Below are 13,834 nucleotides of genomic sequence, written 5' to 3'. Positions count from 1 at the left end.
GTCTATATTAGCTTACACAGTGAGCAAAAAAAGGAAGGGAGCTGGTGCCACCCACTCAAAATTTTACACAAGATTTTCAGTCTAAACCAACAAGAGTCTCTAAGAATGTCAACCTGCAACAGTATCATGCTTCAAGTACATATGATTTCTACAAAATGTAGGTTTCTAATACATAAATTTAAGTCTCTTGAGACCCAAAATAAAGAGAGGCCTAATTCCACTATTAATAGTTGTGTGACAAGTTCATGAAGCTCTTAAGAGAACTGGCTTTTCAATAAAGAAAGAATACAAAAGTAGATATAAGAATTAAATGAAACAACTGTAATAAAGCATTTGATGTAAGTTTTACTAACGCTGTTAGGCACTGTACTGGTCAACATAACAGTCTAGATAAGAAGCCTCAGTTGACTGGGTTACTGCCATGTCTTGACTGTCTTAACTACTGAAGGGCTGAGACCACAGTAGCCGGTCCAACCCTAGGAAGGTGACCCTGCATTGTATATGAATGCTACCTGAGCAGGAACTTGAGATCAGGCAATCAAGTACCCCCTGCCCCCTGATTTCCACCCTGAACTGCTCTCTGCCTGAGCTCCTGCCTGACCTCCCTCATGATAACCATGTCAATGAATTCTTCCTCCCCTAAGTTTCTTTGGTCTGTGTTTTATCACAATCAATATTATTAACAGACACTGAGATAGGCCTCTTCCTCTATTTTTAAAATGTTAAACATAACAGACACTAACAACTAGCCTCCATTTAAGTAAGAACTGGTAAACTTTTTTCTAAAAATAGATATGAAAAATATTTTAGATGAATGTGCTCCATCACATCATTTCAATATAACCCTGTAAGGAACTCCTTTAAAATCTTTCTAAAACACAAAATTCACTCTTAGCTCAAGGGCCATTTATAAATAAAAAGTAGAAAACAAAAAAAATCTTTAAAGAGACCCAAGGCTACAGTTTGCAGATCTGTTCTATGACTTAAATATCCTTTCATTCTGACCCACAGCAAAACTGTAAGCAGAAAACACACAAGTAACACATACCTTATCCTTCAATAAAATTTCATACGTCGTTAAAAGTATATTAAATTTTAACCGTTTGGTCTGGGGATGCATCCATTCATGAGTTCTTATCTATTATAAAATATTAAGGAGAAATTTAAAAGAAGAATCAAGCAAATTGTCTAGTTTCACTTAAGGATCTCACATGAATGAAAAGCTATTTCAGATATACACACACCAAAGATGTAATAAAAGTTAATACCTCTTAATAGAATTGAACATGGCATGCAGAACTGAAATCTTATTTTAAAAAAAAAAAAAATGGAGCAAACCTAATTTTATTATATTCACTAAATAAAGGTTTGTTGGAAAATAAACAATTTGCTTAGTAATATTTGTGGATGAAATATGCCATCTAAGCTTCATCTCGCCTAACTGCAAGGATAAATATACATATATAATATAATATATATAATATATTATATATATGAAACAAGATTAACAACCAGTTAATATTATAAAACTAGGAAGGGGAATATATGAATGTTCATTGCACTCTGAAAACTATTCTCATGAATATTTGAACTTTCACACAAAAGAAAAAATATAATTTATATATATCATAATATGTGCATGTATGCATGTGCTTGTATATGTATATGTGGCAAATGTCTATAACGCTAACACATGAGAAGCTAAAACAAGAAGATTTTGAGTTCAAAGCTTTCCTGGACCTCAAGAAAAGGTGTAGGGGAGTGTGTATTTGTACATGTTTATATGTACATGCAACACATATATATGCATATATACATATCCAACTATACCTGAACCAAGAATGACTTTTAAAATTATTACATTTATTTATTCATTCATTCATTCATTCATTTTGTGTATACCTGTATACGTATAGAGATCAGAGGACAATTTAAGGAATCAAACACAGGTTGATGGGCTGGGTGACAATCCCTTTACCCACTAAGGCATCTCGCCAGCCCCATAGCTTGATTTTTATTATAACCAATTAAGCATGTGCTAGGCACTTCTTTGTAGCAAGTTATATGATAGAATTAAGAACATGGAGACATACACACACACACATGCATACACAAAAACAAACCACACACTTATCCTCAAAGATAAATCTGTTTAGCCTACTAAGTTAATGGAAAAACAACTTACCATGTTTCTGCTGTTAATGTCACCTAAATAAACCACAGCATTCATCTGAGACGCCCACGTCTGAATCTCCCTTTGCCAGGAAGTCAGTGTGGAGAGAGGGACAACTAGTAGAAAAGGTCCGTATAACTGATGTTCATGGAACAAATAGTTCAAAAATGAGATCGTCTGTATTGTTTTCCCAAGGCCCATTTCATCAGCAAGTATGCAACTATTTCCTCTATAAAGTTAAAAAAACAAAATCCATGTATGCAGTAAAGGTGTAAATTCATTAAGAATTATTTTCCTGTTATGTCTCCCATTTATATCAAGTTGCATAAAACTATATATATATATATATATATATATATATGTATATATTATGCAATACACTATTTGAATCAACAACATACAGTAAATATAAAATCTCACCAAGACATAATCACCAACATTATAGGAGAGGTAAGATGAACAGCAAGTAACATTTAAGGCCAGATTTTGCTTTAATTACCATTCTTAATTGCAAATCAATACTGCAGTTTACCTACTAGCAGTAAGCAGTCTGTAGACATGGTAATAAGTAAGAAGTATCTAGGAAGCACAAAGGTGGAAGGAGATGCAAAGCTAAAGCACACCCTAAGGAGCTGAGGACTTCAGAACAGACAGGGATAAGGGGAGGCAGGAAAGGCCGAGGACAAAGTACTAACTAGAAACCACGAGGGAATGGGGAACTATTTCAGAAGTGTGGATGACAACATATATAATTTTTTCATTTGAATAAAAAAAATTAGGAATAGCAATCATCAAATAAGTTAAACTCAAACTTTATTAACAGAAATCATCCCTAAATTATGTATTTATAAAATCTGTTTAAATCCTCCAGCTTCTCTGCTATTATTATTAACCCCATTCACACCCTCTCTCACTGCACACGGTGAAAACAGTGTGGCAGCAGGAAGGAACAGGCTGCCCATGCCTTTACCACCTGCAGGGATGGTGGGAGGGAGGGAGGGAAGGAGGGAAGGACAGAGGGAGCAAGGGAGACAAGGAGGGAGGGAAGAAGAGAGAGACAGGGGCAAAAAGAGACAGAGATAGACCGACTGTCAAGAAACCATTAAGATTCTGATGTCAGGGTTGTAAAACTAAAAAGACGTGAAACCATCCAAAAAACTCTCAAAACACTTCCCACTGACAATTACAATTTTCATTCTGCTCCCTGGCTCCACTTAAAAGACTTAAGTCAGATCTGACATGTTTGACTGAATGCATTAAAATGAAGGGAGCTCTTCCCCTGGTGTCTGCTGCAGACCTGAAATCAGAACTGTGGTGCTGCCTGCAAAGCAAACGTCAAGGAAACACTGCTCTGCTGCAGTCTTTCAGCTTGTGGGAGCCCCTACACCTCTAGGTGGTTATGAAGGGGGAAGTCGTTGTCCCGGGGACAAGGTAACTACTCACTTACTTGCACCAAGAGTGTGCGAGCCAGTTTAAACCATTCAGCTGGTAGTCTCTCAATTCTAAACCCTCATGTCCTCCAATATAGGATGGTTGTTTCTTCAGAGCTACAAATCTTGGTCTTTGTTTCAATACCTTTGGTCAGAATAAATATTAATATGCAGAATAATAAGATATCATGCAAAAAAGATTAATGTCCTTTAGACCATCTTTCACCATAAACATTAACATTTAATTATTAGTTTCAGAGGTTCTATAATTCAAAATGTATAAGAAGCCAAGTACTATAGTATGGACCCATAATCTGCCCACTCAACAGGTGAGACAAAAAGACTTATTACTAAAAACATGAACCATGAGGTCAGGACCCTCAAATGCCTCATGAGCTCAACGCTAGCATGGGCAGGGTAACAGAATCCCAGCTTCCCAGCTCAAAACCACAACAGATAACGGCCTCATCAAAATTATTTACTACTAATTAATTCTACCCTCCATTATCTGATATGTAGGTCACTCTTAAGCTCTTGCTGGCAATTACAATATTCCACATCTTCCACAGATGCCAGCACTCAAACAAAACAAAAATATACATATGTATCTGATGATTCATTTGTTCATGGCTATTTTCTATGACTCTAGCAAGAATGTAGAGTAAAATGTTTTGCCTTTTTTTTTTTTTTTTTTTTTTGTGGAAAAAAAATTACTGAGGAAATTCAGTTCCCAACAATATACATAGGTCAATTATTTCAAAAAGGAGTGTCAAATTCATTTATAACCATTGCTCCAACCATGAACTACAAATAATTTAAGACTTCTACTCCACATGATTTTCAAAATACCACTATGAATTTAATTCAATCCTGTAATAAAGTAGTAACTAGAGTTTCAAACTATCACTTAATATTTTTACCTAAGTTTCCAAAGTTTAGGGAAGACAGCCAGAGACCGTCTGTCTTGCAGGCCCTGGTTTCTGCTCACTCAGCAGCAATCTCTGCTACTTCTTCTTCTTTTTTGTTTTTTTTTTTTTTTTAAAGATTTATTTATTTATTATATGTAAGTACACTGTAGCTGTCTTCAGACACTCCAGAAGAGGGAGTCAAATCTTGTTGTGGATGGTTGTGAGCCACCATGTGGTTGCTGGGATTTGAACTCAGGACCTTTGGAAGAGCAGTCGGGTGCTCTTACCTGCTGAGCCATCTCACCAGCCCTCTCTGCTACTTCTAAACCAAGCATATACTTTCAATTTCCAAGGAAATTTTCTCTATGCAGTCTCCATACAATCATTACCACCAATTTATCATATCTTAACATAACACTACTAAAGAAATCTCAGTTCCTCTAAAAGGCATACCCAACTAAAGTACTCGTTTAGCCTGTATTACATCAGGATTCTACACTCTATACAGGTTTGAAACAAAACACACTCATATGCATTAATTTAAAATGTTGGTACTCACTTTGCAATCTTTAAAAGGTGTCGTCTTTGACTGATTCCTGCTAAAATATTCATCGATGCATGTCTGAAACTTTTTAGAAATGAGCGCTCCATCCTCCCAGCTGCACTCTGAGTACGGAAGCCCCTGCCATTTGCAATAATAATCAGGAAGACCAGCTGCTGATTTTTGATTGGAATGAGCTGTGAGATGAATCAGGTACTCGTTTTATTTATATTAAATTACATCACAGGCATACTCAGTAAAGGCTACACAAGTGAAAATTAGTCATCTACATACAATACTTTATTTTAGTAAAAGCAAACTACTGTGTTTTGTGTATAAAGGTTTGCTTACATGATTTCAAACACAGATGAAATATCTGAACGCAAGCTTGGGAGTACAGATACTCAGAGCCTGAGCATGAGCTCTGAGCCATAATGGGCAACATCATGAGATCCCATCTCAAAAACACATCACACAGATAAGACTTTATCACACATATTTACCACTAACCAATTATGCGCTCCACTATCTGATACTGTTTGTGTAGATCATCTGTAAGCTCTTGCTGGCAATTATAATATTCCACATCTTCTGGAGAAGCATTTTTCAGCCTGAAAATTTTTAAAGCAACAACAGACTTCAGATTTTTCTCTGTCACTTTATCTTACTGATAACTATCTGTTAGACAAGCTCCCATTGTACTTTTTAGTGGTGTAAACCAAGTCTAAACAATGTAGAAAGAGAGCATTAATAGTTCTTTTCTTTTTGTTTTGTTGTTGTTTTTTTTGTTTTGTTTGTGGTAAGGCTAGAGGCTGAACCTTGCATGTTCTAGGCAAAGAGTTCTAACATTCTCACCAACATTATAAGTTTTTAACTTTGAAAATTTCTGTGAGTATGACAGTCTGTGCAACTCTAAGACAAGTTCAGAGGCCATTCTGAAGACTCTCACCCTGAGATGAAAGATAGACGAGAAATATTTTATGCTGTCATTTTATTCTTAGTTTAGTAACACTAATCTTGAACTATAAAAAAGATTTTAAAGGAATCATTACCATCGTTTTGTCTCCTGATCTTTTTTCTTGTAATTATCCAATTTTTTCATCCCCCTAACGTTCTGCTGCTTGAGGGTCTCTTCCGTCTCCCATGTGTTGTGGATGTGAGACCATCCTTTCCACTTAATTAAATACTGTATGTCTCCTGGCTCTTTGTTTCTTTCAAATCCTGCATTTGGGTCACCATCTGCTTCGACGGCATAAATGGTTGTAGTAGCACCAGTAGCTAGAGGCAAAAGACAAACTCCATGTGACTCTGTTACAGGGTTATTTTCTTCCTAATTTAAAGCTTGAAATGTGTACAAACTATTAAAATACAAAAAAAAAAAAAAAATTACGGTAAACTATGTCACAAAAGATAACTAAGAGCTTTAGAACTAAAAAGCAGCTATTTCAACCCCTCTTGCGTTTTAAAAGCTGGGAAAGCAGGCAGAAGCCCGACAACCAGAGTTCTATCCCCAGGACTGACGTGAGAAAGGCACCAAACACATACCGAGTTGTCCTCTGACCACCACATGGGGCTGTAGCACATGCATGCACGCACGCGCGCGCACGCGCGCGCGCACACACACACACACACACACACACACACACGCGCGCGCACACACACACTGAAGAAATGTAAAATTTTCTAATTAATAAGCCATTTTTTTTTTTTTTGGAAAAAAAAAGTGGGACACTCAACAGCATACCCATTAATATACAGTAACTAGTAACCTGGAAATTGCTGTTTTAGTTAATTTACTTTACAAGGACAGTTACTAGGACATTTCAGAGATGTGTGGCCATGCAATGCCTATTTTCACAGTAAATAAGCAAAGTTCTTTCATAACTGGAACATATCTAAGAAACGCTGTAGTTTATGTTGTGAATACTTGAACAAGCACATACTGAACACTGTTTGCAGCCATACCTCCTTTCCGCCCAACTCTGCAATCCATAAACCTTTCTATTGTCTCAAACTCCTCATCCTCCGTCTGAGGGACGTCCTCGCCACAGACCTCCAGCAGGTCATCAGAGTCGGTTTTCATTTCTTCATCCTCCTTGTAGCTCACATTGACGGTGGCTTGGCGACGTGAGCTTCGTTTATCATTATCATAATCTTCGTCATCTTCATCCTCAGACGAATCGATCTGTCTCTTTTTTTGTCCAAGAATTTTTTTCCCATTTTTTGACTTAGATCTGGGGAAGGAAAGGGGAAAAAGTGTTTTACAGATACTAGGGTTAAAAAAAAATTTAAGGAACTTTACAAAAACAAATTCTCTAAATGGCAATCGAGCCACAAAACACTGTACCCACCTATTCTGAGGCTTTCTGCTTCTGACTTTGTTTTTCGGCTCGTAATCAGACTCTGTCCCATCACAGCTGCTTTTATCTCGCTCTTCTTCAGATTCTGAGTCTGAACCAGACTGAGATGGAGATCCGGACCCAGACATCTGCCAGTCTTCACTGTATATAAACATTTTTTTATTTAGCTATCATAGGTAATTTATACTGCTATAAAACCTAATTATGGTCAAAACTAAACTATATTCCACTGAATACAAAGAAAACCGTTGCTTTGAGCCATACTGGAAAATAGTAAATAGCAGAGTAACAACAAGAAGTATTTTGCAAAGATTTATCTTATAACCCTAAAGTTTTACTGGCCACTTTACTCTCAAATGAAAAATATATATTTCTTTTTTTTTTTTAAAAAAAAAAAAGGAATTCTAACTCCTCACTGTTTATACAGAAGCGGTGGAGCTCAGCACAGTGGAGGTCAAGGTGACCTGGTCATGCTGCGCTGTGTTCACCAACCACATCCGGCTCAGTGATGCTCCCACTTGCTGTGCTCCCACTAGCTGGGTCTGGTTTTGGCTTCACATGGGGAAAGCAGTCCAAGAGGAAGAATCCAGCCAAGTATGTAAGAACAAGTGAACACCTATACATCTGAGGGAGTTTCCTGCCTCTGAAAGACCCTTCCCTAGGAAAGGAATCTGCATTGTAGTATCTTGAAAACACGACAAACTATTATGGGCTCAGAAGGTGGGGGAAGATATCCTTTAATGTGTATGGGGTCTATAAGTCACCTGCATTCCTGGTACCAATAGCAGCCAGAAGGGGCGTCAGAGGCCCTGGTTCTGGATTTACAGATGTTGTTAGCCACTATGTGGGTGGGCACTGGGAACCAAAGCACTGCTCTGTGGAAGAGCAGCCAGTGCTCTTAACCACTGACCCTCTTTCTAGCCTCTAAAATAATTTAAGTAATATATATTTTCTAGGGGAAAAAAGCTTAACACACATCACACCAATCGTGACTATGATGAAGCTAACACAACAAACACACATAAAGCTCCAAGTGGCATGATGCAGCACACAAGAAAAATTCTTCCAGATACAGTTTTCAACGTAATTTTTAATTTTTATACCAAATCAAGTCTATATATCAGCCCAAAGTACTTGTCGTTTATTATTTTCTTATGACCATGCTAATTAAGAATTTATCAGCTCAATAAAAGATATAAATAGCTGAGAAGACACCATAGTTGAAAATACAATATAGTTTTTACTGAAAACTAGAATACAGGGTAGCTCAATTATCAGTGCTTTTCTGGAAAGTGTGTAGCCACCATCACACACACACAAGTCCACAAAACTGTAAGACAGACCTGAAGAAATCAGACACAATGCAGCAGAGCAAGACAAAGACAAAGGGTGGCATAGTGAGACTGACAGCGTAAAACTAGATTATCTGAAGCACACCAAGTAACAGGGGTGCCTGTGAGAGACAAAGGTACAAAAACAGAATCTTCAGAAACTAAAAACATGAATCTTATAAACAGATAAAACCTGTTAGAAAAATAGTAATTCCAGGGGCCCGGCGTGGTGGTGCACACCTTTAATCCCAGCACTCGGGAGGCAGAGGCAGGTGGATTTCTGAGTTCGTGGCCAGCCTGGTCTACAAAGTGAGTCCCAGGACAGCCAGGGCTATACAGAGAAACCCTGTCTCGAAAAACCAAAAAAAAAAAAAAAAAAAAAAAAAAAAAAAAAAAAAAAGTAAATCCAAACACACATACAACAAAGTAAATAAACAGAAAACCCACAACAAATGGAAAAAGATCGGTAGAAACATCAGAATGAAAAGGCAAACTGTGGAGTGGACCGAATGTAAGAAAGTGTTTCACAGCTGCTTTCTGGGTCACAGTCTGGCGGTTAGGCTGAGTGTGAGTGCACAAGTTAACTTCATGTGTAGACGACCTGCTTAGGTAACTAACACAGTAACCACGTCACTCAATTATCCTGCCATCTTACATGCTTTTTCCATGTATTTGGAAAGTAGTTCTTTGATATCACTTAAAGTCAATCTTTAATCTACAAATACATAGGAGATAGGTTACAAAATATAAAAGAACGGGCATAAAAAAAGACATCAGCTGGTTATAGAAAGACAAATGTTATGGTAGTGGTTTAAATTAACTCCAAAAACACCATGAACTAAGAATTTTAAAAACTACTTTTGGAAAGGAAATGTACAAAAGAATTATGAAACTATAGCATTTCCTTAGCATTCAAAGTGAGTTGAATGAGCTGGGCGTGGTGGTGCACACCTTTAAACACAGCACTCAGGAGACAGAGGCAGGCAGACCTGAGTCTGAGGCCAATTTGGTCTACAGAGTGAGCTGTAGGACAGCCAGGGCTACACAGAGAAACTGTCTCAAAAACAAGTGAACAAACATAACACAACACAACACAGTTAGCTGAATAAAATCACATACTCATTGTGTTTCTTTCTCTTGGCATCGCTGGATGAGTCGTCTGAGTCCTCACTGCTAGAGGAGTCCTAGAGAGAAACCGAGTTAGAGTCGCATTTGCTATGCTAGTTAGCATTCATTTTGCTAGCCATAACTATAACACAGACAGACAGACAGACAGACAACACACACACACAATATAGTGGTCTGAATAAGATGTTGCCCCTAACCCTGGGCATGTGAACACCGAGTCCTGAGTTGGCGGTACTCTTTGGGTAGGTGTAGGAAGCATGTCCTTGCTGGAGGAAGTCTATCACTGGGCTATTCCCAATTTACTTCTCTGCTTCCAGTTTATGGTTTGAGTTCTCAGCTCCAGGAGCCATGCCAGCCTGTTGTCCCACTTCCCCACTGTAATAGTGATGGACTCTTTATCCCTCAGGAATGTTAAGTCCCAAATAAATCCTTCCTTCTGTAAATTGCCTTGGTCTTGGTGTTTCTATCACAGCAAAAAAACCTAATTAAGACACATAAAAAAGAATATGACCAAAATAAGTGGTATGTGTACCAGTTATCTCTTAAAAAGTAAAATTTCTTTTATATGTGTGTTGAAACTAGAATACACAAATATATACAAATATGTGTACTGACAAGAGTAGACTACCTCACTATAGGATACATAGTACTATATTATATATGCACTGAAACTTAATAAATTCCAATAACACACACCAACTGGGAATAACTCAGCCCAGGAAAGCATATAAATGAGTATGTGCGCCTAGTTAAGGTGAGCTAGAGTCAGCTGGGGAGAACAACCCTCAATGGAGAAAACTACTCCATCAGATGGCCTATAGACAAGTCTGTGGGCATCATCTTGAGTGATGACTGGGGTGTGAGGGCCCAGCCTACTCAGGTGGTGTCACCATGGGCAGGTCCTGGAAGGTGTAAGACAGGTAGGTAAGTTGTGAGCCTGAAAAGCAGCCCTCCATGGCCTGATTCAGTCCTCGCCTCCAGGTTCATGCCCTGACTTCCTTTCATGACAGGAAAGGATGATGAAATAGGCCCTTTCCAGCCGGGTGTGGTGGCGCATGCCTTTAATCCCAGCACTCGGGAGGCAGAGGCAGGCGGATTTCTGAGTTCAAGGCCAGCCTGGACTACAAAGTTCCAGGACAGCAAGGGCTACACAGAGAAACCTTGTCTCGAAAAACAAAACAAAACAAAAACAAACAAAAACAAACAAACAAACAAAAGGCCCTTTCCTTCCTGTTGTTCCTGGTCAGTGTTATACCATAGCAATAGAAAGCAAACTAATAAAATACACAAATATTCAGAATAACAAATCTGGATTCTAATTGTGTATAGAGCTAACAATATGTCTTTACCCATTAAATCATGTGTATACCATATACATAATACTAGGGGTGAGGCACTGAAAAAAGGCCTCCGAAGTCCAATCCTTCTGCCTCCACCTCACAAGTTCTAAGATTACAGAGATTCATTCCCATGCCAATTCATCATATTTAATATTTCTTACAAGTGCACCTTTGGCTTCTCCAGTTCTTGTCTTGAAACAGTATTTTACTATGTTTACTAGGTTGGTCTCAAGCACATAGAACCAGTGCTTCAACCTCTCAAGAGCTGGCACAGCAGGCAGGTATCACATACATTGATATCTTATTTCCTGTTTTGCCATGATGAGGAAACAAATTCCACTGTTCTAGATTAACCTCTAAAAGTGGGAACACTGGTACTAAAAAAGAAGGCTATTATGTCAAGATTAATACACATATCTAAATACAGATACTATCCACTCAAAGCCATGGTATTTAGTAAGTAAGCAGAGAGTACTTATGGAGCAGCTCACGGTGAACTTACCTCTTCAGATCCACTATTAGATGAAGCTGGTCGCTGCTGCTGGGCCTGCTGGGGCTGCTTCCTAAGCATTGCAGATCTCTGAACAGCCAGAATACTGGGGTTAGATTTCCAAAACTGTACCAAAAACAAAGCAGGGAGAGATGAAATGTTTCAACCTTTACACCGCTCCAAGTAAATTATTCTCCTCGCTCACCATATGAATACAGTGCTCCTGCAATACAGTGAAATACAACGCAAGGCTCCAAGTGAATATGAGAAACATATGGCATGCTGGACCTTATAACCATCATGCTCCTGGGGCTTCCAATGGTTTTCAAAACAGCGTGGAAACGTACGGCATCCCTGCTACACGCTGTGGCTACTGTGTCCTCCGAGTTGGGTGAACGTGAAAAGCCAGGGTCAAAATATAAAGAAACCATGTCACTCTGCAGTTTTGCTCATGCAACTTGACTTTTGGGGGGGGGGGTATCGGGGGACAGAGTTCTCTGCTAACAAAGCTACAACATGATTTCTATTTTAGGCCCAGGCATCTTAGTTCTCCAGGGACTGGTACTCTGAGTAATACAGTTAGTTACCTTGCAGTAAGTAACCTGCAGGAACAGTTCTGTCAAGCCCTCCTGCTGTGAGCAATAAAGCACCCCCTTGTAGGCAGCGCATGCAAGCCTAACCAGAAGCCCTCAAGCAGCCTTCACTCTTATCCAAGGAATTTAATTCCTATCACTTGGTGTTTGTGGTGCTCGGGACAAATCCAGAATGTCATGCATGTTAGACAAGTGCTGTACTACTGAGCTATATGCCCAGACCATGACACTGTCCAGTCAGTTATAAGATTTAACTTCTGTCTTAAGCCAGTTCAACGGCATTAGCCTATTCTGCACGAACTTACCTCGGCTCCATCGACTTTTGGTGGCTTTGCTTGAACTTTGTTCTCTCGGGATGTGTCTGATTCAGACTCTGATTGACTTCCTGAGTCAGAACCAGAATCAGAGTCGCTGCTCCCGGATTGGCTGCTGCTTCCGTCACTGCTGCTGCCAGAACTCGAGCCAGATCCAGAGCCTGATGCTGACCCGGAATCATCTTCTGACTGACTACAATTGAAAATAAAAAAACTTAAAGCAAAATTCAACAGGAATTTACCTCTTCAGCAGAAAGCTAAACACACAGTTTAATATTTCAATTATCTGTGTCCAAACACAAAGGGCAATGTACATTTATAGTAATGGACATGTGATGGTTTGTATATGCTTGGCCTAGAGAGTGGCACTATTAGGAGGTGTGGCCCTGTTGGAATAGGTGACACTGTGGGTATGGGTTATAAGACCTTCTCCCTAGCTGCCTGGAAGTTAGTCTTCCACGAGCAGCCTTCAGATGAAGATGTAGAACATTCAGTTCCTCCTGTTCCATGCCTGTCTGGATGCTGCCATGCTCCCACCTTGATGATACTGGACTACTAATAAACCTCTGAACCTATAAGCCAGCCCCAATTAAATGCTGTCCTTATAAGACTTGTTTTGGTCATGGTGTCTGTTCACAGGAGTTAAGCCCTAAGACAGGCATACATATTTGGGTTTTTCTGTTTTGGTTTTTGAGACACAAGGTTTTTCTATATAGTCCTGGCTGTTCTGGAACTCACTCTCTATACTAGGCTTGCCTGGAACTCGCAGAGATTTGCCTGCCTCTGCCTCTTGGCGTGCTATCACAAGCCATTGGACATACATATTTGTAGGACTGTAATCTCCCTCAAAGATAATGTGCAAGGCCTACCAACTATGGGATTCTGGGCTAGAAACCGGGAAGACAAAATGTGTAAATCAAAAACGCCCTATTAGAGGCTACCTCTAACAGTTTAAATTTAGGAACTGTGTGAAGAAATTAATAAACATGTTGGGAATTCTTACTATAGTAGGTAGAAAATAGGCCCATTTCTTGCAGTGAAAACAACATACTTGTTTTCAAGATTATTTCTGTCACTGTGCAGTGATGCAAGTCTGCAATCACTTGAGAGAAGCAGAAGGTATTTTCTACCTTCATTTTCCAAACTACCACCAGATGGCACAATCTGCTGATAGACTACTTTTTTTTTTTTTTTTTTTTTTTTTTTTTTTTTTTTTTTTTTTTTTT

At 38.9% G+C, this 13,834-nt stretch overlaps 1 protein-coding gene across 1 annotated transcript in view; it reads right to left on the bottom strand.

Moving 5' to 3' along the window:
• The window catches only part of Chd1 (chromodomain helicase DNA binding protein 1), a 66,443-nt gene that overhangs the window by 33,606 nt on the left and 19,003 nt on the right, over positions 1–13,834 (bottom strand). The window contains exons 3-13 of the mRNA XM_021221055.2: positions 12,600–12,801; positions 11,714–11,827; positions 9,863–9,927; positions 7,404–7,553; positions 7,018–7,286; positions 6,105–6,330; positions 5,563–5,663; positions 5,071–5,249; positions 3,621–3,748; positions 2,186–2,402; positions 1,049–1,138 (exon numbers count right to left, since the gene is read on the bottom strand). Coding sequence (XP_021076714.1) covers positions 1,049–1,138; positions 2,186–2,402; positions 3,621–3,748; positions 5,071–5,249; positions 5,563–5,663; positions 6,105–6,330; positions 7,018–7,286; positions 7,404–7,553; positions 9,863–9,927; positions 11,714–11,827; positions 12,600–12,801 — 1,741 coding nt within the window. The remainder of the gene's footprint in view (positions 1–1,048; positions 1,139–2,185; positions 2,403–3,620; positions 3,749–5,070; positions 5,250–5,562; positions 5,664–6,104; positions 6,331–7,017; positions 7,287–7,403; positions 7,554–9,862; positions 9,928–11,713; positions 11,828–12,599; positions 12,802–13,834) is intronic.

Source organism: Mus pahari, chromosome 21, assembly GCF_900095145.1.
Source record: "Mus pahari chromosome 21, PAHARI_EIJ_v1.1, whole genome shotgun sequence".
Taxonomy (NCBI): Eukaryota; Metazoa; Chordata; class Mammalia; order Rodentia; family Muridae; genus Mus; species Mus pahari.
The sequence above is the reverse complement of the archived record's forward strand: the minus strand, read 5'-3'. Positions and strand labels throughout refer to the sequence as shown.